The sequence below is a fragment of the Hydra vulgaris genome, chromosome 10, assembly GCF_038396675.1.
Source record: "Hydra vulgaris chromosome 10, alternate assembly HydraT2T_AEP".
In the NCBI taxonomy this organism is placed as follows: domain Eukaryota; kingdom Metazoa; phylum Cnidaria; class Hydrozoa; order Anthoathecata; family Hydridae; genus Hydra; species Hydra vulgaris.
The window spans coordinates 30,479,796-30,507,590 of NC_088929.1; the positions used below are offsets into that span (position 1 = coordinate 30,479,796).

Genomic DNA, 27,795 nt, shown 5'->3' on the forward strand with positions numbered 1-27,795 from the left:
TTGTTTATTATTAAGATTTTTTTTTATAGTAAACTAAAAATTTATAAATGAGAGACAGAATTTAATACCTTTTGGAAGTCAATAAATAAAACTATGATTATTAGATTGCTTAGTCCCAAGACACGATCTTTTCTTTAATTTTTAGATTTCTACAGAACGCTACAGGTGTAGCGTTTAGTGTATCTTGATAATTCAAATATTAAACAACAAATTCATAGTATATACAATAACCGAAAATGACAAGTGAATCCTTGATAGCAAACTGCATCCATAGTAACAACTGCATGTAAAGGAAATGAGTCTATAGTTGTTAAAATATGGTTTGCAAACTTTTTTCATTTTGGTAATAATTTTCAAACCCTAGGTTTTTGCAAAATTGTCAGTCATAAAGCCATAATACTTTGTCGGTATGTTTGTTTTAACATAATGATTGATTGCCGGTATGAGTTTTCAGTTTGCAAGTAATATATTTATATATAATATATAATATATTTATTTATAATATAAATATTTGAAATAAAATTAAACTGTAAAGTTTATAAATTTGTCATTGGTCTAGTGACCGGGTGAGATGCATTTTTTAAACGTTTTCTGTCTTCAAATTTATAAAATTTAAAAAACTACAAACTACTCTTCCTAAAGTAACACAAAATAAACACAAGTTGCAATAAAAATAAACCCAGTTTACAAAAAAAATAACCTTAAAAAGTTATACCTGAATAACAAAAGATCACTTTCTTCCCCCTTACTCCCCTTTACTTTTTGAACTAACTTTTGAATAATTCGAATGTGCCTTCAAATGTTAAAACTAAGCAAAGCGATTGGTCCGGATGATATCAATGGAAACAATGTTATCAACTCATATGATGTCCTAATACACATACTTTTTAAGATATTTTCTTGTTCGATCAAACAAGGCGTTTTTCTCAATCAACTAAAAATAGCAAAGATTATTCTAAAATATAAAGGAGGAGATTTAACTAATGTAAGCAATTATTATTCCCATATCCATTTTCTCCATATTTTCAAAAGTTTTAGAAAGAATTCTAACTTAAAATAATCTAATATGTAACAATCAACATGGGTTCAAAAAATAATAACTCTACTGAACATGCAGTTATTCAGTTTACAAAAAGTATAATCAAATCCTTTGAGAATTATCAATTCACTTTGGAAGTTTTCATAAATTCAGCAAAAGCTTTTGATACACTTAATCGTGAAATTCTTGTTAACAAATTAAAATACTATGGAATAACTGACAGTGTTTTAAAGTGGGTTATAAATTATTTAAGTAATTGCAAACAATTTGTATACTTTGATTCTAAACGGAAGGGTAAATTTCTTGATATTAAATGTGGAGCTCCTCAAGGGTCAATACTGGGACCACTGCTTTTTCTTATTTACATAAACAATCTCTTTAAAGTCTCAAAGCTAATGACAATCATGTTTGCAGATGACACTAACCAGATGACACTAACCTATCTCTGAATATCAATAAAATCAAATGGATTCTTTTCCATCCCGACTACAAAAGCACCTAATGCCGAAAGAAATGCCTTGTCTTTTTATAGACAGTATACCAATAAAAAAGTAAATTTCACAAATTTCTTAGGTATTTATATTAATGAAAATCTATATTAGAAAAAACACATCGGAAATTTGTCCGGTAAAATATCAAAGAGTATTGGAATATTATACAAAGCAAGAAGCATTCTAAATAAGCATACTTTAATTCAATTATATCATTCGTTTATTCATTGCCACTTGAACGATGCGAATATTTATTCATTGCCACTTGAACGATGCGAATATTTATTCATTGCCACTTGAACGATGCAAATGTTTTTTCATTGCCACTTAAACGATGCAAATATCTATTCATTGGCACTTGAACGATGCGAATATTGCTTGGGGTAGTTGAACTAAAAGTAAACTTGAACCTCTGTATCGTCAACAAAAACATGTTGCACGCCTTATTAGTTTTAAAGATCGTTTTACACATACCTCTCTTAGTAGATATGAAAATTTTTTATATATAAATAAAATTAAAAAGCTAAATATTTTCAATAGTCTTTTTTTTATGTTTTAGTGTAAAAACAGTTTAACACCAGAACCTTTTCATAATTTATTTTCATTAAAAGAAAAAAAACAAATATATCTTACGAAATAATAAAACTATTTGTCACACTGTTTCCCATACAAAATTTGGAAATTATTGCATTTCGTTTCGTGGAGCTTTTTTAAAAATTAAAATTTTGATATTCTCGAAAATTATAGTTATCAATCCTTTAAATAAAAACTGAAAAATATTGTATTTTCTTCAGATTAAATATCTTCGTACTTTTTAAACTTTTAATTTTAAGATATTGTTTTTATTATGCTCTATTTCTAAAGGTGTTTACAGCAATGCAATTTTTTACTCCACCTTTATTTATTGATAGTGTCATTTTAACTGTCGCTTATTTTTCATTTTCTATATATATCAGTATTTATTTAAACGTCTTAAAAGCAGTTTTTTAGGCTTTTTTTCAGCGGTTCTCTGTGACAAGATCATCTGTTCTTCTTTGAGTCCCCGCGTTCTTGATTTTTTAAATTTATTATTAGTTATTGTATTTTATAACGACATTATTACTTTTTCTTTGAAAAATGTATTTATGCAGTGATATAATTGTAAACAAGAACAAAAAAAAAAAAACACCATTAGCTATAATAGAAACTAAGGTATTTTATTTTTTAAGCGCAAAAAGCAAACTTATGTATATAAAATTAAGTTAACAATATTAAAAAAAACCTATTCGTTTTTTTTTGAGTTGTTATATGAAAAATGAATTTGCCCCATTCGCCATTTCGCCGCGCTGTCCCCTATTTTTAAATATAATTGATTTGACATTAATGAAAATTGTTGTAAACTATTTCACAACGCAAACCATGTTTAAAAAAGGAAGACTGCTGCATTCTATGTATGGAAAATAATATTGCACAACTAAAGAAAAAGAACTGTATTGAACTTGTAAAATATAACTTATTGCTAGTTTATATAATATTATTACAAATGTAAATAATAATAAACAGTTTTTCAAAATCATATTCGTTACATTTTCTTTAAGAACAAATGAACTGATAAAATGCTGTAAAGCAATACTATTATTATGAAAAATAAAAGATTACCTACACTGGATACTTTCAATCAAAATGAATGCGGTGCATTCTTATAAATAAAGAACTGCAAATAATGTCAAATTTTAGCAAGAGGGTCTTTCTGTTTCACAACAACAAAAAAAATCTTCTTTTTTTGTCATAAAATAGAATGTCCTCTTGCTAAATCCTGGAGTTACATAAAGCAATCAAGACTATTTTCTTTTACCCAAAAAACCCAAATGTTTATTTTAGCTTTTTTCGGTAAACTAGAATGTTTATACGATATTCGAATTAAATAAACCATCAGTTTTTTTTCACTCACTGCGAAACATCTGTTTCACGTTTTTATTTTTATTTTACCCAGTACTATAAACTTTATTTTATTACTTACGATAAAAGTTTAGAAACTTATTTTTTTTCTTTTTAGCCACATAAAAATTATTAAGAAACGGTGACACCTGTTCATCTTCCGGAAAATCATCAAAAAAAGTACCTGTATTGACTAAGTTAGTAACGTTACTTTTTTTGACGGAGCGTTTGGGAAAAGTAGAAGAAGTTTCGCGAATTTCTTGCTTTGGACTACCTTTTACTATAAAACTTCCCCCTTGAAGTTTTTTATTCCAAAATGGGTATTTTTGTTCACGAGTATTTTCTAAAAGTTTGCTTTCGTTTAACATCTTTTCATTTTTATGTTCTTTATTTAGCTTTTTATCACTTTTATTTATCTCCAGCATAATTTCCCTGCGACCTCTAATTCTTTGCATTTCGTAACAATTTTTTTCACCAATGTTGTTATTATGTTCAGCTGTTAAAGTCTGAGTTCTTGAAACTCTGGGAGATATACTTACAGAGTTGACTAACTCTTCATTTTGTGTGTGGTTACTCACAAAAGGTTCAAAATTATTACCATTTTTATTTTTGTCTGATCTTGGTGAACGCAAAGGAGAATGGATTCGAGTTTCATCAAAATATCTTGTTGGCCGATTTACAGACTTGATTATTTCAGTTGCCTCTTGTGTTCGAATTGTTCTTGCAACGCGTGAAGTGGTTGTCTGTGAGCCTATAAAAAAATTTAAAAACAACTTTACAAAACTTTACTTAGTTTTGAATCTATGGATTACAAAAGATCTCCATGGATTACCATGGATTACAAAAGATCTCAGAAAAAGTTCTAAAGTTAAGCAAAAGTTGTATATAAAGTATTTAAAAACGAGAACATTAGAAAGTAAAACAATTTATAAGAATTACGCTAAAAAATTTAAAATGCAAAGAAAAAATTTAAAAAAAAGATACTACATAAATTTAACAGAAAAATATAAAGATAATTCAAAGCAAACATGGCAAGTTTTAAGAGAAATTACAGGCAGTAAGAAATTGAAAGCTAGCTCTTTACCTAAAGCTATTAAAATTGATAATAAAATATTTGATGATCCAGGAGTGGTAGCTAATAAAATGAATGAATTCTTTATTTCAGTTGGACCAAATTTAGCAAAAAAAATTTCAAACATAAACAAAACAATAAACAGATGTAGTTTTCCTTTAATATCTTATCTAAATTCTTTTGAATTGTCTTTTGATGAATTTGATAGAGCTTTTAAAATGCTAAAGTTAAATAGAGCAGTCGGTCCTGATGATATCAATGGAAACATTGTCATTGATTCATATGATATCATAAAAAATATCCTTTTTAAAATATTTAAATGTTTAATTCAACAAGGAATTTTTCCTGATGAATTAAAAACAGCTAGAGTTTCACCAATATTTAAAGGTGGAGACTCACTTAATGTTAGTAATTACCGTCCGATATCTGTTCTCTCTGTTTTCTCAAAGATTATAGAGAGAGTTCTTTATAATAAAATTTTTAATCATCTTTCTCAAAATAATATCCTATACAAAAATCAATATGGGTTTAAAAAAAATAACTCCACTGAACACGCTATATTCCAAATAACACAATATATTACTGAATCATTTGAAAGTTCCAAATTTACTTTAGGCATTTTTATTGACTTGTCTAAAGCCTTTGATACGATAGATCATAAAATTCTATTTAAAAAACTTAAATATTATGGAATCTCTGGCAATGTTTTGAAGCTTTTAAAAAGTTATTTAAGTATAGAAAGCAATTTGTTCACTATGATGTATCATCGAAATCAAACTTGTTAGATGTAACATGCGGAGTTCCTCAAGGGTCTGTCCTAGGACCTCTCCTATTTCTCATTTACATAAACGATCTTTATGAAGCATCTAATTTAATGACAATTATGTTTGCTGACGACACGAATTTTTTTCTATCTCATAGTAACATAATTACCCTATTTCAAAGTATGAACATAGAATTAATTAAAATTTCAGAATGGTTTAAATTAAATAAGCTTTCTCTTAACATTGAAAAAACAAAATGGTCTCTTTTCATCCATACTACAAAAAACATCTTCTACCAAGTGAATTGCCTGCTCTTTTTATAGATGACATTCAAATTAAAAGAGTTACGGCTACAAATTTTTTAGGGGTTTTTATTGATGAAAATCTGACATAGAAAAAACACATTGAAAACTTATCCTCTAAAATTTCCAAAAGTATAGGAATACTATTTAAAATAAGAAGCATGCTAAATAAACATACTTTAATTCAGCTTTACCACTCTTTTATTCATTGCCATCTAAACTATGCTAATGCGGCTTGGGGTAGTGTAAGTAAAACTAAATTAGAACCACTTTATCGCCAACAGAAACATGTTGCACGACTTATTAATTTTAAACACCGATTTTATCATGCTAAGCAATTTTAAACGAAATGAATATTCTTAATATATATCAACTTAATATTTTTAATGTATTGTGTTTTATGTTTAAATGTAAGTCTCGCACATCTCCAATTTCTTTTCACAATTTATATTCTTTAAAAGTTAAAAATAAATACAATTTGCGTAATGAAAATTTTATTCTTCAACCAGTTTTCAAAACTAATTTTGGTAAATTTTGTATTTCATTTAGAGGAGCCTTTTTATGGAACAAACTAGTGTTAAAACTATATGATTTCTCTCATGAATGGAACTTTTTCTTATTTAAAAGAAAATTGAAAGAAATTCTTTTCTCAGTTGAAAACATTCTGATATATTTTTAAGTTTGTTTTGTTTTTTATTAATACTCTTAGGAAATATTTTATCGTAATTTATATATACGAAATCTTTTATCTTAACTTATATATATATATATATATATATATATATATATATATATATATATATATATATATATATATATATATATATATATATATATATATATATATATATATATATATATATATATATATATATATATATATATATGTATATATATATATATATACGTATATATGTATGTGTATTTGTGCGTATTATTTGTATGTGTATATATATATATTGATGTGTAAGTATATTTATTTACATGTTTGTATGTTTAAATATGTATAAATTTAAAATCTGTTTAGGCGGTTCTCGATGACAAGATCTTATGATCTTCTGCGAGTATCCGCGTTCTTGTTGTAACATTAACAAAATTGTAATTCTGACTATACGTATTTTATTCATTCTTATATTGTAAAACTTATTTTGAATAAATAAAAATAACAAAAAAAAACAAAAAAAAAAAAAAAAAATCTAAATAAATTGATGTATACAATCGCGTCATTTTTCCCCATTCCCCTCTCTCTCTCTCTCTCTCTCTCTCTCTCTCTCTCTCTCTCTCTCTCTCTCTATATATATATATATATATATATATATATATATATATATATACATATAGCAATTTCTTTATATATATATATATATATATATATATATATATATATATATATATATATATATATATATATATATATATATATATATATATATATATATATATATATATAAATTTATTGATTAATTAACTAAATTTAGAAATTTGTTATACTTTTGAAAATGGGTTCACTTGGACGTGTAGTTTAATCATAGTTTACCGCATAACAATAACCGTATAACTATATATAACCGTATAGCCATGTATACCCATATAAACATTTAAACCATTTTAGTTAATTTTTATTTAAATGGTTGATCTTGATGTTTTAAAATTGCACTCTATATTTAATGTAACTTTAAACTATTTAATAATTTATTTTCTTAATATTTACTTTATAATACAACACTTTGTTTCAAAAAAAAACATTTCTCACCGTTATTAGAATGAGAGATTCCGCTGTCACAGTCAGTTATGGGATCAAGGTCAATGTGGTTTGTTGACTCGTCAGAACATTTTAGCAAGTAGCCATTACATGAACGTTTTAATGAAACGTCTATATCTTTATAGTTGTTAGATCTGATAGAATCATTTGCCGTGTTGTTTAGAACATCGTTTTTATATTGCTGATCTTTACCGTCATAAATGTAAAATCCTACGACATTTGTATCCGGGTTGTTTTCTTGTATTATGAGATTATCTAGTTTATTTAAAGTCTTTTTTAAATAAGTTTCTTGTAGAGTTGCAAAGCCACCTTTTTCCATTTCATCAAAATGTTGACGTAAAAAAAGTAGCTCATACCTAGCTTCGCTTATACAAGCTTGAACTTTTTTGAAATATTTTTTAAAGAAGCTTTTATCGTCATCTGTTAAAAACAGTTCGTTCTCTAAACCGTATAGCGTAAGCGAAAGATCTTCTAATGTTTGTAATACACTATCAATATGCCAAAGATACGATTTTTCTTCAATAATGCATTTCAGTTTTGTAAAACCTGGGTGTAGTTCTGAATACATATCTTTTGGTGCTACTCGACAACTCGGTAATTGAGAATATATATTTTTTAAATCATAATCTGTGTTGCTTTCAGAAACTTTTAAAAGGTGCTCATTTGATTGCACGTCATTACTGTTAACTATATGTGTATGTTTTTTAAAAACCAGCGTTGTCAAGTGGTTTTCACTTTCTTTATCGGCATTGCTTAACATTTGTTCACTTAAACTATTTGCTAATTGAAACTTAGAAATACGTTTATGGTGGTTAGTGAGAGAGTATAGTTTTTCTATGGATTTTTCAATAATATTAATTTCTTCAAATAAAAGTTCTGGATAAACTTCTTTTTCGGTATTTGAAGTAGTATCGATATCGTTATTGCGTTTCCTAATTGCAATGTCACATGCAACAATTAGCTTACACAATACAGTTTTCAACTCGTTGACATATTTTAAGAATATAGACGAATAACTAAGAAGACCGGTACTGAAGCAATCTTTTTTACGATCTGATGTCTGATGTATTAATGCAGTAATCAGAGGTTTGATCAAACTTAGATCACTAACTTTTAACAACAACAAAAAGTCTTTATGAAACCTGTTAAGTTTCTTTTTAAGAGTTACTGATAAGGTTTTATATTTGTAAACCTTTTTACTAAGCATTTTAATAACTCCAAATATTTTACTTAGTTTTTTCTTTGAACAGTTACTATTCTTTACATTTTCAACTTTAACCAAAAGTTTATTGAGGTTCTTAACAATATTTAGCGACTCAGAATGCAAGTCAAAACAGTCGCTCTTTTTTCTACCAACTACGGATTCATCTTGATACGAAAATTGATGCTTTGGCACTTCTCCTGTAAAGAAATTGAAATAAATTTTAAAAACAAGCAAAACGCTTATGTTCCACAATTGCAATACAACGTACCTTTGTTAACATTAAGTAGAATCTCTTCTTTGCAATTAAGTATTTTTGCTAAATGACTTACAAAATTTATATAAGTCTTCCTTTCATTATCACTTTTAACAATATGTTGCAACGTCGCATCAAAATAAAGCTCAAACTTATGTGTAGTCGATGTTAAAAAGTTTGTCAGTTGTTCTGGTTCAGCGTCGATGTTTTCCGACAACAAACCAAATAAATTATTGTCAATTTCTAGAAACGGATCGCTCTCTTTTCTGTTTGCTTTTAAAAGTTTAAGTATTTCTTTTTGGTTTTTTGAATACATATAAAATAATGTTTTAAAATTAAAAATCATACATTTAACTATATTTTCAGACTCATTGTTTTTTGCAATCGTTTTACCATGTAGTATTTGTAAACTTTCAAGTTTTTCTTCTAAGTGCTCTACGCGTCTTTTAAAATGTAGTTTCTTGTTAGTTATACACTCAATTTTTTCAAGACATTTATTCAAATCTTCTTTCAAATAATTTTCCTGTTGTTTTATTGCCATTAGGTCTCTTTTAAGTTTTTGATTTTCGTACATATGATGAAAGATTTGATCTTCAAAATCCTTTTTAAGAACCTCGTTTGATTGAACAGTTTTTCTTAAAGTTACTTGCTCGTGTTCTTTACATTGTATTACAATTTTCATTTCTTCGTTTTCCTTTATTCTCATTTTCGTTTCTTGTTTTTGATTTTGAAACTCGTTTCTTAAAGTTGTCATTTCGCGTTGAAGAGACTCGTGTTTACTTTCAAGGTTGCCTAATTCTGTTGATATAGAATTTGTTTTTTCTGTTTGATCGTAGAGATTGTTATAAGCCTGGTGTAACTCAGTTTGAATTTTTTTTAGCATGTTTTGTAACTTAATATTTTCTTCATCTAAACTGTTATAAAAGTTGTTTTCTTCATTTTTTCTTCCTTTTAGTTTAAGGTTATCTTCTAAAAGAGACTGCCGATCACAAGAAACTGACTTGAAACGGCTGTGCAACGTGTTTAGCTCCTCAAGAGTTACGTTGTGTTGATTTTCAACCTGTGCAAACTTTTTGTTTATTGAATCTCTTTCGTGCGTTAATATAAGAATTTGAGCCGAGGAGACGTTGAGCTGCTCGTCGCGTTCTTTTAAAAGTTCCTTTAAATCTACATTTTCATTGGATACTTTAATTACTGTCTTATAAGCATAATCAATTTCATTTTCCAGAGTTACAGTCAACTTACGAAAGTTTGCTATATTGCTTTTTACTTGATTGGATAAAAAATCTTGAATAAAAAGTGTACTTTTCTTGGGTTGCTTTTCATTTTGAAAAACACCTGTTGAGTCCGTTTGTGCTAATGTGGATTGATCTGTTTCAAATGCGTTTTTCAAAAAGCAATATTCTTTTGGCATCAAATCAGATACTATGAAAAGTTCACTAGCATTTTCCAAAAAGTTGATGCTAACTTCATCGATCATATTTTTTATTTCATCAGCTAATGCTTTGACGTTAGCTTCAATGTCACATTTTTTTGAAGAATTGCTAGAAGGTATTGATAAGTTCAAAAACTTCTCTTCCTTTGCAGAAACAGTGTTCTGTAAAGCACCCAAAATGCTTCTGTAAAACAAATTTATTTTTTTTGAATCTTTTGCTTAAGATACTTAAAACAAGTTATTTTAAGCAAATAAAAATTATTTTTACTTAAATATATAATAATTCAGATAAAAAATTTTTTTTAGAATAAAAGTTGATTAAAACTTCTAAATTTTTTTAAGTCAAAAAATTGAAATTCCTATCAAATCTCACATACTCTCACTCAAAATTTTATAAATCAGTTGAAATATACAGTTGTGAGTAATTAGACTTATTTTGTTTTATAAAACATTTTGAACCCTTTTTAAGGTTAATGTTTCTAAAATTAAGATTAATGTTTCTAAAATGAACAGATACAATCATGAAGATATACAAAAATAAGGATATATCTTACATAAAGTATAATATTTGTGTTTACATAAAGTATAATATTTGCAATGCACAAATATGATATTAATGAAATCAATTTATTCAAAAAAATAATTTATTCTACAAAACTATTTTGTTTAGACAAAAGTATAATAAACAAAGTAGAACAGAACATCACCCAAGATTACTATTATTAAGATGGTAGAGAAAAAATCCACTAAAAAAAATCTTACAAAATTTATTTTTATAAAAATAAACATATAATAAACAAAGCCTTTAAAAAAGAAAAAATATCTTAAATATATTAAAATAAAGAAATTTACTTAAGTATTTAGTATATTAATTCCCTTAAAATTTTTATATTAATGTTTTTAAATAAAAGTTTACAAATTCTTATTATTCAAATGGTTGTTGAATATTGTAGTAACGTTAGCCTAGGTAAGTAAACCGGTGTAGTATGAGATTTTTACTCCCGCGACTTTTTTACTCCTCAGTAAAAATCTCATATTAAATTTTTACTACCCAGCAAAAATCGCATATGAAATTTTTACTTCCATTATGAGATTTTTACTCCCATAAAATATTTTGCGGCAAAATGTGTTTTACAACTATGTTGTATTTTGAGGATATATTTTAACGTTTTAAAGATTGTGGCTTTTTGAAAAGCAGTAAAGAAACGATTCCGTTTAATATGAACATGAACTTTAAAGTTTTGTATCGATTAAATGACAAAATGTTAGGCGTTATTAATAAAAAAAAAGTCACCGTTGGGCGCTTTAACCTAACTCTTTGTTTGAAACTCCATAGAACGAATATATATAAATAAATATATAAAAAAACTATAAAAACTGCTTTTTCAGACCGGTCTATTTTATCAAACTGGCAATGAAAACGAACATAAATCAATTTTGCTAAAATTTTCTAATCATATGCGCCGCGAGGTACTCGAAGAAATTATTAGGTATTTAAATATTTCAGAAAGATTTATTTATTAAGATGCATAATGATTTGTGATAATAAATTGCTCGAAGATGCGACATAGGGAACCGACGAAGATATAATAGGACGTGTTTTATTTATGGAGGGAAGGGAGGTAGATATCCATATATATGCAGTAAACATTGAGCGAAAAAAATACAATAATTGAAATGAAACAACAGTATTTAAAACTCGTAAAATAAATACATAAGTAAATGCATTAAATTTTCAACTGTTAATCACTGCATCAAGATTGATTCCAGTTGAGTTGTCTAAAATTTAGAATATCACTTAACTTATAAAGTCGTAAACTGCATTGGTAGATAATCTATTTTGTTTTCGTTCCATATTTGTTGTATACAAACATGGAACGAAAACAAAATTTCATCGCATAAGTTGCTAATGTCGCATCTTCAATCATTTTAGTTTTTGCAAGTATGCGTTCGAATTGGCATATTCAAATATCCTGTTGTCTATTTCGTCTTGAATTTTGTTACCCATATGGTTATAAAATTTGTTTCTAATTGGCTTATGTTCATCTTCATTTCCAGGTATGATAAAAGAAACTGCTCTAAAAAATGAGTTTCCATCTCCTTTAATTATATAGATTCCCCTAGGATAAAGAGTTAGGTTGATACTTCCTACGGCGAAATTGTGTTTCTTAACAATTCCAAATTTTTCTGCAATTTATTTTCTCATATCAAAAGTTGCACATTTTGCTATTCTTTCATTTGAAACATTTACACTACTTTTATGTTGAGTATTATCGTATGAGAGCTATATAAAATTTTAATATGAGATTTTTACTGGGGAGTAAAAATTCGATATGGAATTTTTACTGGGGAGTAAAAAAAGTGCGGGAGTAAAAATCTCATACTACACCAGGCTTGATATAGACTTCAAATAATTTTGTAATAAATATTCACTTAACAAAAAAATATTTCCTTGGGAGTTTACCTGTGTACTTTTAGGGGCATATACTATGCCCCTATATTACCAACTATGCCGCATAATTGGTAACTGTTGTTATAAAAATATTATAGCTTACTTAAAAAACTCTTCTTTGTTTGTGTTGCGTTCTTCTAAACAAAGGAATATAAGAGAGAGCAATAGTTTCCAGGCAGACTCAACTTGCATTTCAGAGAGATTATTATCTTTTACATCACTATCTTCATTAGCATTAAACGTTTTATCTGAGTGTGCATTGGTTGCGTTAGCCATACTTGTAGCATACTTTAAAAAAAAAAAAATGTCTAAAACTTTTCTTTTCATTAAATTTACCCAATTTAGACCCAAAGATATCTGTTGACATTCTGAAGTTTTGCATGTGCTTGATAAGATCCTCTGCTCTAAATAAAAAGTTTTGTATAAATTTGTTTAGTATATATATATATATATATATATATATATATATATATATATATATATATATATATATATATATATATATATATATATATATATATATATATATATATATATATATATATATTATATATTTATATATATTTATATATGTATATATATATATATATTAAACAAAAAAATTTATATACATATATATATATATATATTGTTGTTACTTGTCAATTTTACTTAATTCTTTTTTTTTAATAGTTTTAATCTTGATAAATTTATTTTATTTTAGTATATTTATTATTAAATCTTAAATTAAACATCTTAAATTTTTTCCATTTTCATAGTTTGCGCAAACAAGACTGGTCTACCTCACGGTATATGCAGGCAACACGGAAAGTCGTCTTCTGAATGGTAAGAATGTAATCATTGGTGCAACTAGTTCCAGTTTTTTTTATTTTGGTTTTTCTTATTCTTAAACTTGTGTGTTGTTTGTGTTGCTTCAAAATATAACTTTATTCAAAAAAAATCCCTTACAATAACAAAGGAAACATACCCAGTAAAGACACTGTTCAACTCTATTATCCTCGCTAGTTTTTTTTTAACTAGTACGAGTATTCTGTTTTTATAAATAATATAAAAGAATAGACTGTTCATAACTAAAAAAATTTACTAGTAAATAATATATAGGTAAAAAAAATTTTTGATTGGCTTAACTCATTTCTCGCACATTATAAACCTCTGGTTTTATTGTTTCACAAAGAAATTTATTTCGTTCCGCCGAAAATACTTTTTTGTTTAGTTAGTTTTATCTTGTCAATATGCACACATTTTACCAAGTTGTCCTGATTATCTACTAAATATATTATTACAATCTGACTGGGGCAATTAGAAGACAAAATGTCTTTTCATCAAGCCCTTTTGTGAAAAAGAGAAAAATATAGTTTTACAAGTTTTCTTACTATACAAGAGTGAAACAAAAAAGTTTGAAAAAAAAAATTTAAAAGTTTGAAAAAAATTATATAGTTTGGAAAAAAGAAAAGATCTTTAAAAAAAAATTTACATTATATAACCTAAATATAAAAATAATGTATAAATAACGTAAATATAAAAACTTACAAATCAGTACCTATACGTACACATATTCAATACAATAAATAATATATATTTATGTATACTCAAATATTTAAAAGAGATTTAGAATTTAAAAAAATTCAAAATATTTTGAAGATTTAAATTCAATTTAAATTATTTATATTTTATATACAAAACTAAAACAGACAAAAAAAAAACAACTAAAAAGATATATCATAAAGTAACGATATTGTTATATCACGTTACTTATAAATAATTTATGTCATAAAATAGAAAAAAAAAGAGTTTCTGTAATTATTTCTGTGCAATTAGTTAAATGTTGGCACAAGCAAAGATAGGAAAAAAGAAAATATAAAACGTGGTCTTCCTAAAGAATTAAAAGTTAATGATTTGTAATGATTAAAGTTTATGAAAAAAGTATAGTTATTGTATATAACTTATGTAACTATTATTTTTAAAGCATAATTAAATTTAGAACGTGGTTGATCACGATTCTTTTTTAATTTTTAATAATATTTTAGTAGCATCAGATTTGATTACCAGATTTGTCCTGGTATTTTTATTAATATAACCATACAAAATGTCCAGGGAGGGGGGTAGGGGGTGGTGGATTTAAAAAAAAACAACAGATCCTTATAACTAAAGATCACCCTATTATATTTCTAAAAAAACCAACTATAACTTAAAAATCGTCTTCGTTTTGGGGAAGAAGGAGGGGGGAGGGTATAACACCCCACACACACCCGTAGAATCGCCCCTGAATGTAACTATTTGGCATTAGAGTTATAGTAATTGTAGTAGATGAGATAAGCAAATTTAGCAAAGAGCATAAAGCAGTAAAAAAGCTGCCTTATGCGTATATATTTGTTTAATACGGTTTGTATAGAGATGTTTTTTTATAGCATTTTGTAATATAGTTTTAATATAAAAACGCGTTGCAACGGAATAAAGAAAGCTCCGGATAAAAATTGATATTGAATCATTTAAATATTAGGCTTAGATGCCTAGATTTTTTTCTTTAAAATCTGTTATTAGTCAAAAAAACAACTTTAAAAAAATTAATTTTTTAATTTTAATTATTGTAGCAACTTTAATTAATAATGGTTGTGATAAAGTAAATCTAAAAAAAGTCATTTAAACTAAGTAAAATCGAAATCTTTAAAAATATATTCCTTGCTAAAACTTGAAGTGATTAATGTTACTAATAGAAACTTTTAAAAAAATTTTGATTCTATGCAGAGCAAATAAATTTTTTTTACTTTTAGACTAATTTTTAAGTTTCACTATATTGATAAATGTAAAGTTAATTGTTGATAAATTAAATTGGTGCATACTAAAATGGTTAAGTTGTAAAGTTACACAAATGGATTAAAGTAGGTTAGAGTAAAAAGTTAATGTTTATTGTTTCACACTAAAACGGGGGTCAGTCTAGTCTTAGACATGAAGCTTACTTTTTTTTAATAACTTACAAAAGCAAACAAACTCTAAAAATTATTTCTAGATATTTTTCTCCTTCCGTTTTATTTTTAACATAATTGTGAATTATAATTTTTCCTCTACTTTTACATAACAGTAAAATTTGAAACACATTGAATTTAACATTTAGTTTAATTTACGTACCTATTTCATTCCTGTAGTCACTAAAAATGTCTATCAGTTTTTTAATTCTCAGTAAATTATCATTCATCGTTTTCAGTGTTTTGTGCATAGATAAAAACTGATTATTTTCTTCAAGTAACCACGCTCGGTCGAGTTGACAACTGTTGTTGGGAAACCAGCTATGATCCATTTGAGAACCACAATTAAAACTATTTTTTTTGTTTGTATTTTGATTTACATCATTTCATGGTAATCTTCAAGTTTGTTTGCTGCAAAACTTTTGAATAATTCCGGATTACTCTTGGCTGTATACAATTCAGTGTTTCCGTAACTTTTTATTGGGTATGAGTGAAACTACAACTTCAAAGTTTACCTGATCTAAAATAAAAAATAAACATATACAATATAATTTAAAAAAAATTGAAATTAAGTCAGAATATCCTAAGTTAAACTTTAAATATTAAACAAAAATAAAAATGTTTTAAAAAATCGAATAACTAACTAAAATATACATTGTTTTACATAACTATTTCATTTTCAAAATATACGCAGAATGTAATAATATACCAGAAAGTAAATAAAAAAGAGTGGTTATTTTATAATTAAATTTTCAGACCAATGTTTTATAACAAACAAGCAAAATTATCATAGTCACCTCCATTATCACCCTGTTTTACAGTATATTTTGATTAATATAACAAACAAACAGTAACTACTTTCTTCTGAACATGTCGCTCTTAAAGAGCGTCTTTCTGTAAGAATCAGGCAATTATACAAACTTTTAATAATCACCTTTGAAGTTGATGTTTTTTTTAATATTTTGTTGCTAATCAAACTAAAACCTTTATTCCACATTTTTTTAAAAAGTTATGAGTACTCTAGATATTGGACTTTAAAGTTTGACAAATTTTAAAGAATATTGACCAAATGGTATTGAAAGTAGTTCTAAACTTAAAAATAGAACAAATTATATACTTTTCAATGGTTATTTCCCCTAATTATTGTTTATTGGCTAGTTCAGAATTAAAATTAATAAACTAGGTAAACATTCAAACTACAGTAAACGTTTTCTATTTAAATATCATGCTTCCAAAGTACACAAAAAATGATTTTTTGTCATTTTTGACCTTCACTTTCACATAAAACTGCAAGTATCATATACCAATTTTTTATTATCATAAATCTTTATCTAGTATAGTACTTAAAAATCAAACACACTTATTATAAATTAGGTTGTTAGATGCCTTGCCCGTTGCTAGGTAACTGGCACTCACTAGCCTCCTAGTCACTAGCGCTCTTGTTAGTTTTCTACAATTATCTTTTGTAAAAATTTGTTTTAGATAAGCCAATTTATGAAATTGCTTACCTATACATGTATATCACATATATGTGATAGGTATCTATCATATGTTATATCCGATAGTAGTGCAGTGGTAGAGCGTTCGCTTCATAAGCGAGAGATTCCGAGTTCGATTCCCACCACGTCCCTGGTAGTACCGCGCTCAACTTGTTTCTCCGCGCAGCGGCCTTGCTCTTCAAGGTTCGTGTTTCGGAGTTATAGAGTTGAGAGAGGGTTATAACTACAATTAATTAACCTCCTCGTCTGTAGTGGCCTTCAGGGCCTTGGGGAGGTGAATAACGAAAAAAAAATATATATATATATATGTAGCTAAACCATCAACAGCGGTAGTGGCTGGGAAGCATGTACCTTGTTAAGACTCTAGGTATCTTAGAAAAAAAAAAGAAACCTCCTTGACTGTTCTAAAAACTTGGGGCAATGAGTTGACTTGAAAATAAATGTTATCATAGTTGCCATATAATTAACTTGTGAATAAAACAATACATTCTAATTACATTTTTTTCTTATATAAAAGTTTTAACAAAAGTTTATAAAATTATAATTCAGTTTTAATAAAAAAAAACGAAAAATATTTTTAAAAAATCGTAAATTTTATTTTATCATCTTTTTAATTAGTAGAAATAAAAACAACTCATGCTTAAAAGTTTTTGTCATCGAACCCACATATGTTTGCTACAACGCTTACAAAATATATATTTACTTACACAAGGCATTAACATATCCACCATTACAATATAATCAGCAAAAACACACAAAATGGAAAAATTTATACTTTTAATTACCACAAAAGCTAATTAACTAATTGGAGGTAAAAAAAACAAGATTTTTTTTCAAGAGTTATATAGTTTATTATTTGTTACCGAGCTCTAGTTTATTGTTATCACATAAAACTCGTCAAATTTTCTTCATTGAAACCAAGTTTTTAAAAGTTTTTTTTCTGACTTCTATAATCACTTCAAAAAATGTTTTTTTTAAAAAAATATTTTATACTTCAAAGCTTTCATTGTTTAATATATTATAGACTTTGAATATCATTTAATTATTTTCTATTGCCGATGATATTGCATTATCAATAAGTGTTCCGTTAACTTGTCATTTTTTGTCATTTGCACAGAGAAAATAACAAACATGGCACTTATTTGAAAATAAATGTTTAAATAATCTAGATTATATATATATATATATATATATATATATATATATATATATATATATATATATATATATATATATACATATATATATATATATATATATATATATATATATATATATATATATATATATTCGAAATCTTAGAATTTGAAAAATACTTTACTCTTCTTTACACTTTTTTAATTTTATTTTATTAAAAAACTTTTTTGAAATTATTATTACTTATTTAGTTATTTAAAAACTTCTTTAAATAAATAAATAGCATAGAGTAAAACGAGCAAATGTACAGTGAAAAAACTTTGCCCAAAAATTTTAGATAAGCTTTTGGATAATAAAAAAAAAAAAATCATATTATTAATCGCATTTTTTTTTTTTTTTTTTTTTAAGCTGTTATTAGGTTGCAGGAATATCTTATAAATATAGAATTAGTAGATAAATTTAAAAGGGTGGGTGTAGGGTGATGTTGGCGAACACTTGAAACAAAATAACTCGCTTGCTAGTAATCGCCACAAAATAAAAATTCAAAAATATAGACTTTTTTTCTCTTTATTGTCAAATGTAAACTCTGGCACAGATGTCAGTATGGGTATGGGTTAATGTGTTTATACGAATTTTAACAATAATTTTTAAGGGTTGTAATTTAGCATAAATCATCAATAGAACTTGTAACGAGATAGACTCTCATAAAATGCTTAAACATGAGCAAGAAAGTTGATAAACTTTCTCGAATGACAACTAGTAGATCATATACAGATGAAGACATAGAAACTGAACTCACTGATATTCAGAGATAACTAGTTACATGCACAATGTCACTTATAAAATAAAATTGTATGATTATTTTTTACTTTATTGTTCCGTTTTTATTCTTCTTTTTTTAGCTGTCTTAGAACTAAACTAGAGGCTGCAGAGCATTACGATATATCTAGAACAACCTTAAGGGACTACCTAAGTGGATTCCTATCGACATAAAATGGGGTTAACAACTTTCTGTGCTGAGCACGTGCAGATAAACTATACAATAGGCGCTTAAAAAAGAGTATATCCTGTCCGCAAAGACACTGCTCTGTCCCTTGTGTCCGGTCTTTTAATGGATCAAAGGCTACTCGGAGAAATAAATTTAGCAGAGTTGGTTCTTTAAAACCTGGCAATCGGTGGTTAGTAAATGTAATAATTACTGTATTGATATAATATATAATATGTTACTACAGTGGTAATTTTTTAGGTAGTATTTTAGGTTTAGCCTATGGTGGCAGGTTTAATAGTATAGGCTTTAGCATCATAATTGATGCAATAACTAAACAAGTTAGTATTTTAAAATGTAAATAAATACAAGTTGATAGTTATATAGGTCTAAAGTATAATTTGTATTACCTAGTTTTAAAATTTAGCTAGAAGATTAAATTTATTATCATTTTTTTTTTAAGGTATTAACTTTTAGGCAAAGCATCCCAACATTGTCACTCGTATGACAGATTCTTTAGGTGTGAACCGGCGGAACTTTTCACAACTATGCATCAAACAGTGGTTTTCCGATATTCACAGATATCTATTGGAAAATAATTGCTTAGACATTTTTATACAAGCCTAATCAGAACTTTAAAATTGATGAGTTAGAAAACAACGTTTTTTGAGAAAAGCTCAAAAAAAGTCTCTTACAGCAAATCCTCAAGATAAGAAAAGAATTACTGTTTTAGGTAAGAAAAATATTTACAGTATTACAATCTTCGCTAATGAACTGCAAGTTCTGCAATGCTTTTATTACTTACAAACTTGCAAAATCCTGATCCCCCTCACCCTCCCTTGATGTAGGGTTATTTAAACTTATGAAGGTAGCATGCTTAATGGTTGCAGAGGGTTATAAAACATATAATATAATTTCTTTGTTGCAGAAGAAAAGGTTGCTAGTCTTCATCTTCCAATATACTTAAAAACAATGATTGATGCAAAAATTAAAAAAGCTTTCAAGAAATCCAGATGTACTTTCAAGAAATGCTATTTAGTTCTGATATTGTTGACTAATTTATATTTATATACCAGTTTTATATTTAAATGAAAGTACTCAGACTTAACCAAGTGAGACACTATCTCTTCAAGTAGGTTTTCACTAAAGCACTGGGACCTGTGCCATTATAAACTAGTAAGTGATGAATAAATTTTATAAACACAATATTGCATTGGGACAAGTTATACATTTAGTTAAATTTTAATCAATTTTCTACCGTTATATGTTTTTTAGCTAATTTTTGCAACACTTTGCAACGTCAATAACCTCTGATAAACGTATTATTTAAAATATTTATACAGAATTTTAAAAAGCTGAATTTACTTTGTATTGAATTGTCACAGATTCGACGCGTTTAAAATAAACGTTTGATTTTGTGTTTGAATGAAACAGGCAATTGGAGACACAAACTAGGAGATCCACAAATCTAATTTTTTATAAGAGCTAACCCTCCTCTTTTGGAATTGTTTGCCATTATTCTTCTTCTGATGATTCAACAACAAACACGATGTCTCCTTTTTCTGTGGTAGCTTTTAAACAAAAAAATGTCTATTATTAGTCCCGTCATGATCAACCATATGTGGTTTTACTTGCCCAAAATATTATTAGTCCCGTCATGATCAACCATATGTGGTTTTATTTGCCCAAAATAGCTGTAGGTTAGTCATGGGAAATTTTTAATTTTATTTTACTACGGATCCTATAATATTTTAAACTTAAAGACATGTATGATCATAAAAATATATTTATATAATAATATGTGCCACAAAAGTAATCATTTTGCTATTCTATATTGCTCTAAGTTAAAGTTCGCACTGTTGCGCAAGAGCTTTAACCAGCATCTGTCGTGACGTCAGATCAAGTTGTATCAATTCTGGCGGAAGTAATAGAAAAAAAACAACAGCAAGAGCAAGCAAAGGAGGAGAGAAAATGAACAAACGCTTGGCAACTGAGATGGCAAAGAAATCAAAGCCCTCAGTCAAAAAGAAAGTGGTGAATGCAAAGCCTGATTTAAGTTGTAATTTTCAAATACAAACAGAAGAAGAAAGTCCAAAGCAGTATCTGATTCAGGTAAGAACACTACCAAAGTGACTACTCTATGGTTCATCCGTTGTTCTATGAAATTATTAAAAAGGTTACATAAAAACATTTATACACACTCTATCAATGTAATTTTCTTTTTCTCTAAAAAAATTTAGTATACCTTAACTAAAGTAAAATAAAAAATGTATATGAAACATTGATCTTTTAACATTAATTTAGACTTGAAAATAAATCTTTATTAAAAAGACAAAAAACATTTTTAATAAAAAAGTTAAGAAATTCTAAGTCCTAAAGAGCGGCAAACACTGGCTCTTTTATCATATATACTATGTATAAGAAGTTTTCAAAGCTATTAAAGTTTCTTTCATATTCCTAACAACCGCCATTTCATGTTTGTTTGTATTTTATTATTAAGCAAATTACATTTTGTCTTTATTCATAGTTATTTGATTTACTTTCCTAACGGGTGGGCTTACTTTCGCATTGGGTGGACTTATTTTCGCATCGGGTGGGCTAGTGCTAACCATAAAAAATAACAAAACTCTACGACAAACAAAAAGAAATAAATAGAAAAGTATTAGGAGCAAATTACTTCTTCCATCTACAGTGGGTGGCCATTGAAATAGGGCCATTGAGTTTTCTACACATTTTTGTGAAATTTTATCCATAATGTAAAAAAAAGTAAAGGTTTACGGTAAAAAATAATTATAAATTTAAAGAATAGTTGTTTATTATCAAATATAAATATAAAAAAGAACGAATTTTTTTTTATATATATATAAAAATTGTAATGTTATCAATATTTTGTAAATCCACCCTTTGCTGCTAAAACAGCTTCTACTCTCCGTGGCATGCTGTCAATGCATTTCTGTGCCAACTCTTTTATGTGAGGGTTTCGATGCCAACCTTCAATTAGTTTTTCAATAAGCTGGGTTTTATTTGTCACCAGTTCTTTTGAAGAAACCTCCCGTTTTAATAGCTCCCACAGGTTTTCTATAGGATTAAGATCCGGGGAAATTCCTGGCCAATCCAGCAGTGGAATTTTTTTCTCTCCAAGAAACTTTTTAATGGATTTTGCCGTATGGCATGGGGCAGAATCTTGCATAAATATAAATTCCCCATCTGAAAACCATTCCGAGACTTAAGGAATGAGCTTTTGCTCCAAAACTTCTTTGTATTGGTCCTGCCTCATTGTCCCTCGGACTATGTAAAGCCTTCCCGTACCCTTACCACATATAACGGACCACACCATAATTGACAATGGATGTTTTACTGTCTCGATAATGCAGTCTGAATTAAATTTTTCACTCACCCTTCGTCGCACAAATTAGGCTTTGTCGTCCAAGATCTGAAACGTGGATTCATCAGAAAAGCACACCTGAAAACAAATGTTTCAAAAAATGTTAGTCTTTCATTAATCTAAAGAAAATCAAGAAATAAAGCAGAAAATGTCATGTTTAAGAAATAAATACCTTTCTCCAATCATCTGTTGTCATATTGCGGTGTTTTATAGCCCATTTCAGTCTTTTATTCTTCATGACAGGCGTTAATTTTGGTTTTTTCGCAGGACGGTAACACTTAAAGCCTTACTCATCTCAGCGTCTCCTGACTGTGCGATCACTTATATTAATTCCAGCATCTTTAATCAATGTTGTAATTATTTCTCTGGGTTTCTTTCTATTCTCCAAGCAAATGTTCTTTATAATTCTCTCAGACCTTGGCGTTGTAAAGCGTTTTCCTTTACAGTTTTTACGGAGTGTGGATATAGGGTTTTCGCCATTTTTTATTTTTGATGCTATTCTTTGCACAGTCTGCCTAGAAACGCCAATTCGTCTTGAAATTTCTCGTTGAGAATGGTTAGTGTTGCTTAAGTGACATTATTTCACTTTTTTTACAAACATTCACATCTTTTTTTTTACCCATTGTCAGAAACTTTGAAAAATTTAAAAGACAAATAAACACACTACAAAAATATGTAAAAGAAAATTAAAAAAGTTGAAATAATGTATATTTTTGGAAAAACTACTTTCAAAGAAGTCATTCACTTAATAAAACACTTAAAAAATTAAAACTTTGAAAAATAGTCGGTTACAAATAACGTTTGAAGAAAGATCCTTAACACACACACAACAAGCTTCGGCACTCTACAAATGGTAACTGAACACAATTTCACGGTTTTACTTGTCAAAACATGCAAAATACAGTGTTGCTAGCAACAAAATAGTGTTGCCTACACAATAATTTGTAATAATGTCGTAAATAATTATGAAAAATTGTGAATTTTACGTTTGAAAGGTGAATTAATGCTGACAATATAACAAAAAATGTGATGGCCCTATTTCAATGGCCACCCACTGTATATGTGCTCGGAGCTTTAAAAGTGTAGAACTCAACTTACAGCAAGTTTTATTGTTCGTGTTTTAAACAAGCTGGTATTGTCTCCTAAATTATTTCAATCTTATTTTAGTGATATTTACTAAATAAATAATGCTCAATAAATAATATATATATATATATATATATATATATATATATATATATATATATATATATATATATATATATATATATATATATATATATATATATATATATATATATATATACATATATATATATACATATTTTTTTGGAAAGACAAAGTTGTTGTTAGTAAACTTTGTTGAGTACTATTTGATATATATATATATATATATATATATATATATATATATATATATATATATATATATATATATATATATATATATGTATATATATATATATATATATATATATATATTTATATGTATATATATGTGTATATATATATATATATATATATATATTATATATATATATATATATATATATATATATATATATATATATTTATATGTATATATATGTGTATATATATATATATATATATATATATATATATATATATGTATATATATATATATATATATATATATATATTTATATGTATATATATGTGTATGTATATATATATATATATATATATATATATATATATATATATATATATATATATATATATATATTTATATGTATATATATGTGTATATATATATATATATATATATATATATATATATATATATATATATATATATATATATAAAATAGTACTCAACAAAGTTTACTAACAACAACTTTGTCTTTCCAAAATATAATTTAAAATTAATTAAATACGCGGACCGTTTTTTGTAGAAAAAATTAAGATATAAAAAAAGACTACAAGTTTTCTAATACGAAAGTAATTCTTATAAATATTCATAATTCTTATAAATATTCATAACAACGAAAAATGAAAAAAAACTAGCTATTCTTTATTATTTTATTCCGGTTTTTTTTTTTATTCCGGTGTTTTTTTTCTCGGTACCTTGAAATTAATTTCGCCAGGTACCAAGTTTGGATTATTCCGGTTGAACGAAATCAAATATAAAACATTGGTAACAAACCCAAAATACATACACAAACACATACACAGTTGAATGATTTAATTTCATTTAAAAATTATCGGTAATATTATTGTCATGGTTTTATACCGATAGTAATACTAGGGGTGGTAAACGATTAACGATTAATCAATTAAAAAAAAATTAATCGTTGATCGATTAATTAACAAACGATTAATCGATAAATTTTTAAACTTAAAATGCTATAATTGTTATAATATTTTTTTATTAACACTTTGTTGTTATAATAACACAGTAGCATTTTTTAAGGAACATTAACAACTGTTTTCACTTTTCCGGTAACGATAAAAAAAATGTAAACAAATAATACAATGCGACCGTATTTTTAATTGGAAAACAAAGCAAAATCATTATACAAATGCAAACATTGTTCAGTCGAAATTAAATTCCATTTATCGACTTCAAGCATTTTATGTCATTTAGAGCATAAACATAAAATTTTTCTGACCAAAATTGTTTCAAAAAAGACAAAAATACACAGCCAAGTGTTGCTGCCTACTGTAAAAAAACAGGTAACAAAGCTGAAGAAGTATTAGCTTGTTTAACAGATTTAGATCGGAAAGCTCAAGGACTCAAAACCCCCGATAATGCTATAAAGACAACAGTTATGAACGACGTAAACTCAATAAAATCAAAAATTGCTTAAGAACTTCAACAAAAAATAAAAAATAACTGGAAAAAGGTTTTTGAAATTGAAAAGGTTTTCAGTTGCTCTTGATTAGTGGAGTTCAACTAGAAGGTATTTGTGTCCTAATTAACATGAAATTTCTAAATTAGCTCGAGATGTTTTCATACGTTTGTTTCTACACGAGGAAGTAGAAGCAGCATCTGAGTCTGATATTAAATCTACTTGTGATGTAGAACCAATAAGAATAAAAACTAAAACTGAAGAATTAGCAGAAATGATATCAAATATTACTTTAAAAACAGTAAAAAATAAAGTACTTACTTGCAAGTCACCCTCTCAAGAGGTTTTGACTTGTATTAAACGAGAAATGACAGTACTTGAAAGCACTGGGAAAAGGCTAAACTCCTTAGAAAAGGTGTACAACGCGTTGCTTAGCTTTCCATCACCTTCTGTTGAAGCAGAAAGAAGTTCAGGAGGTTTATATATTACTAAGTTAAGAACTAGTTTAAATGATGACACTGTTGATAACTTATGCTTTTTAAGATCATATCTGATGAACAAAGAGAAATAAAATCATAAGCTGTATTTACTTTTTTTAAACTGCAAGAAATAATTTGTAGAAATTATTCGTAATCGATAGAAATTAATCGTAATCGTAAGTTAATCGTTAATCGATTAATTTGAAATATTGATTAATCTACCACCCCTAAGTAATACATTTGTTACATAGTTAATAGTTGTAAAGTTAATATCTTTATTTAAAAAAGACAGTAGCTTGTCATTTATGAAAAGGTGCTTAGATTTAAGAAAATTGCTTAAATTTAGTTTTAAATTGGATATTACGATATTAACTTTACAACTATTTAATATTATTATTGAATAGCATATTCTATTATTTTTCTCCTTTGCTTGCAATTGATAACTTTTTCAACGTTCAGAACAGCGTTCTGATTTCAAAAATCAAGCCAATTTCAGAGCAAAAAGAAAGATGGAAAAAACTTTTTATCTGTGCTTTTTTTTTCATTAAACTGATCTTTTTTTGCTTCAAAATTTTATAAAATTTGTTATGACTTTTAGCTATTCAAGTTTATAAAAGTAATTGCGCGATAAGTAAAAGAATGCCTAAAGTACGTTTCATCCACTTAGTTTATTAACTGCGCTTTATTAAATCTAAATAATTTCTTTGTCAGTTTGAAACGAAGATAAAATCTTTCGATTTAAAACCATTAATAATCAAATTAGTGGCATTACTAGTGTTTCGATTTACAGCATTAAATAGTAAATTAGTAACGCAAAATAACGTTAAAGCTCCAAAAACTAGAACGCGCAGCAATAACCGACTTTTAACGTTTCAAATATATTTGTTCTGTAAGCAACAAAGAAAAATATATATATATATAATAATAATAATAAACTAAAATACCGATTTATCTTGGTGAGAAGTCGTTAAAGTAATTTAATAACGGTTGCGAGCAATTTGAATTAAATAGTCCGTCACTCTTTGAAAAAAAACGCGCAGAATTGAAAGATAATTTTGATCGTGCAAAATTAAATAAGCTTCCTTTCTTTTATTCTTATTTGATTTTTTCTTCTTTTGTGTTGAGAAAGTAAACATATGTCACAAATGTCTTTTTGGATTTACATGTTATTAAAATTATTAGCTGGAAATCTTTCTTTGTAATCTCGTTATTTGTTTCGAATAATATCAATACAATAAAATAAAATTATTGAGTTTATGAACAACACCAAATATTTATTTCATAACTCTTTACAACTCTCTTAAACTCTGCGTGTTACTATAGAAGCCTATATTCCCGTTGTAACCATAGAAACTCTGCAGAATATCTTATTATACAAAAAACTCTTCTGTAGTTATATATAGAAATTTTTTTTTTAAATTCATAATATAATCAGTATATTCAAAAATATTTTATTAAAAATATTTGAAATAATTTGAATTCTTTCTTATAAATATAATTAAATTTTTTTATTACAAGGTTGTTCAACTACTGAAAAGATTTCTTGTATCTTAATCAACTGGAATACAAAATTAATCATATACCGTATGATTTACATACATGCATTATGAAACTTTTATTGCACGCTTGCTAAATCGTGCATGCTTAGGATATGAAAAATCTTTAAAGTATTTCAGTTTGCGTTATCGTTTAAGTTTTTAAATATCTTTACGAGGCATCCGAAAGTTTCTCTTACTACGGAAAAAATGCTAAAAAAAAAAAAAAAAAAGTGAGATTTTTTATTTCTGCAAAATTTTTAATATATGTGTTTTAAGAGTTGAAAGTGTTTTGAGAGAAAAACTTT

At 26.6% G+C, this 27,795-nt stretch overlaps 1 protein-coding gene across 3 annotated transcripts; it reads right to left on the minus strand.

Moving 5' to 3' along the window:
• Positions 1–3,002: 3,002 nt before the first annotated feature.
• LOC105849387 (reticulocyte-binding protein homolog 1) lies at positions 3,003–27,349 on the minus strand. 3 transcript variants are annotated; one of them, XM_065807758.1, is made up of 6 exons: positions 26,897–27,349; positions 15,818–16,174; positions 12,795–13,095; positions 8,820–10,423; positions 7,339–8,748; positions 3,003–4,198 (listed from the first exon to the last, which is right to left on the minus strand). In XM_065807758.1, the coding sequence occupies exons 2-6, from the start codon at positions 15,984–15,986 to the stop codon at positions 3,522–3,524; spliced, it is 4,161 nt and encodes a 1,386-aa protein (XP_065663830.1). In that variant the 5' UTR covers positions 15,987–16,174; positions 26,897–27,349; the 3' UTR covers positions 3,003–3,521. The 3 variants fall into 3 exon arrangements, with proteins under 3 accessions (XP_065663830.1, XP_065663831.1, XP_065663832.1); XM_065807759.1 differs by lacking the exon at positions 26,897–27,349 and adding an exon at positions 18,017–18,142; XM_065807760.1 differs by lacking the exon at positions 26,897–27,349 and adding an exon at positions 17,861–18,118.
• Between the last annotated feature and the right edge of the window lie 446 nt (positions 27,350–27,795).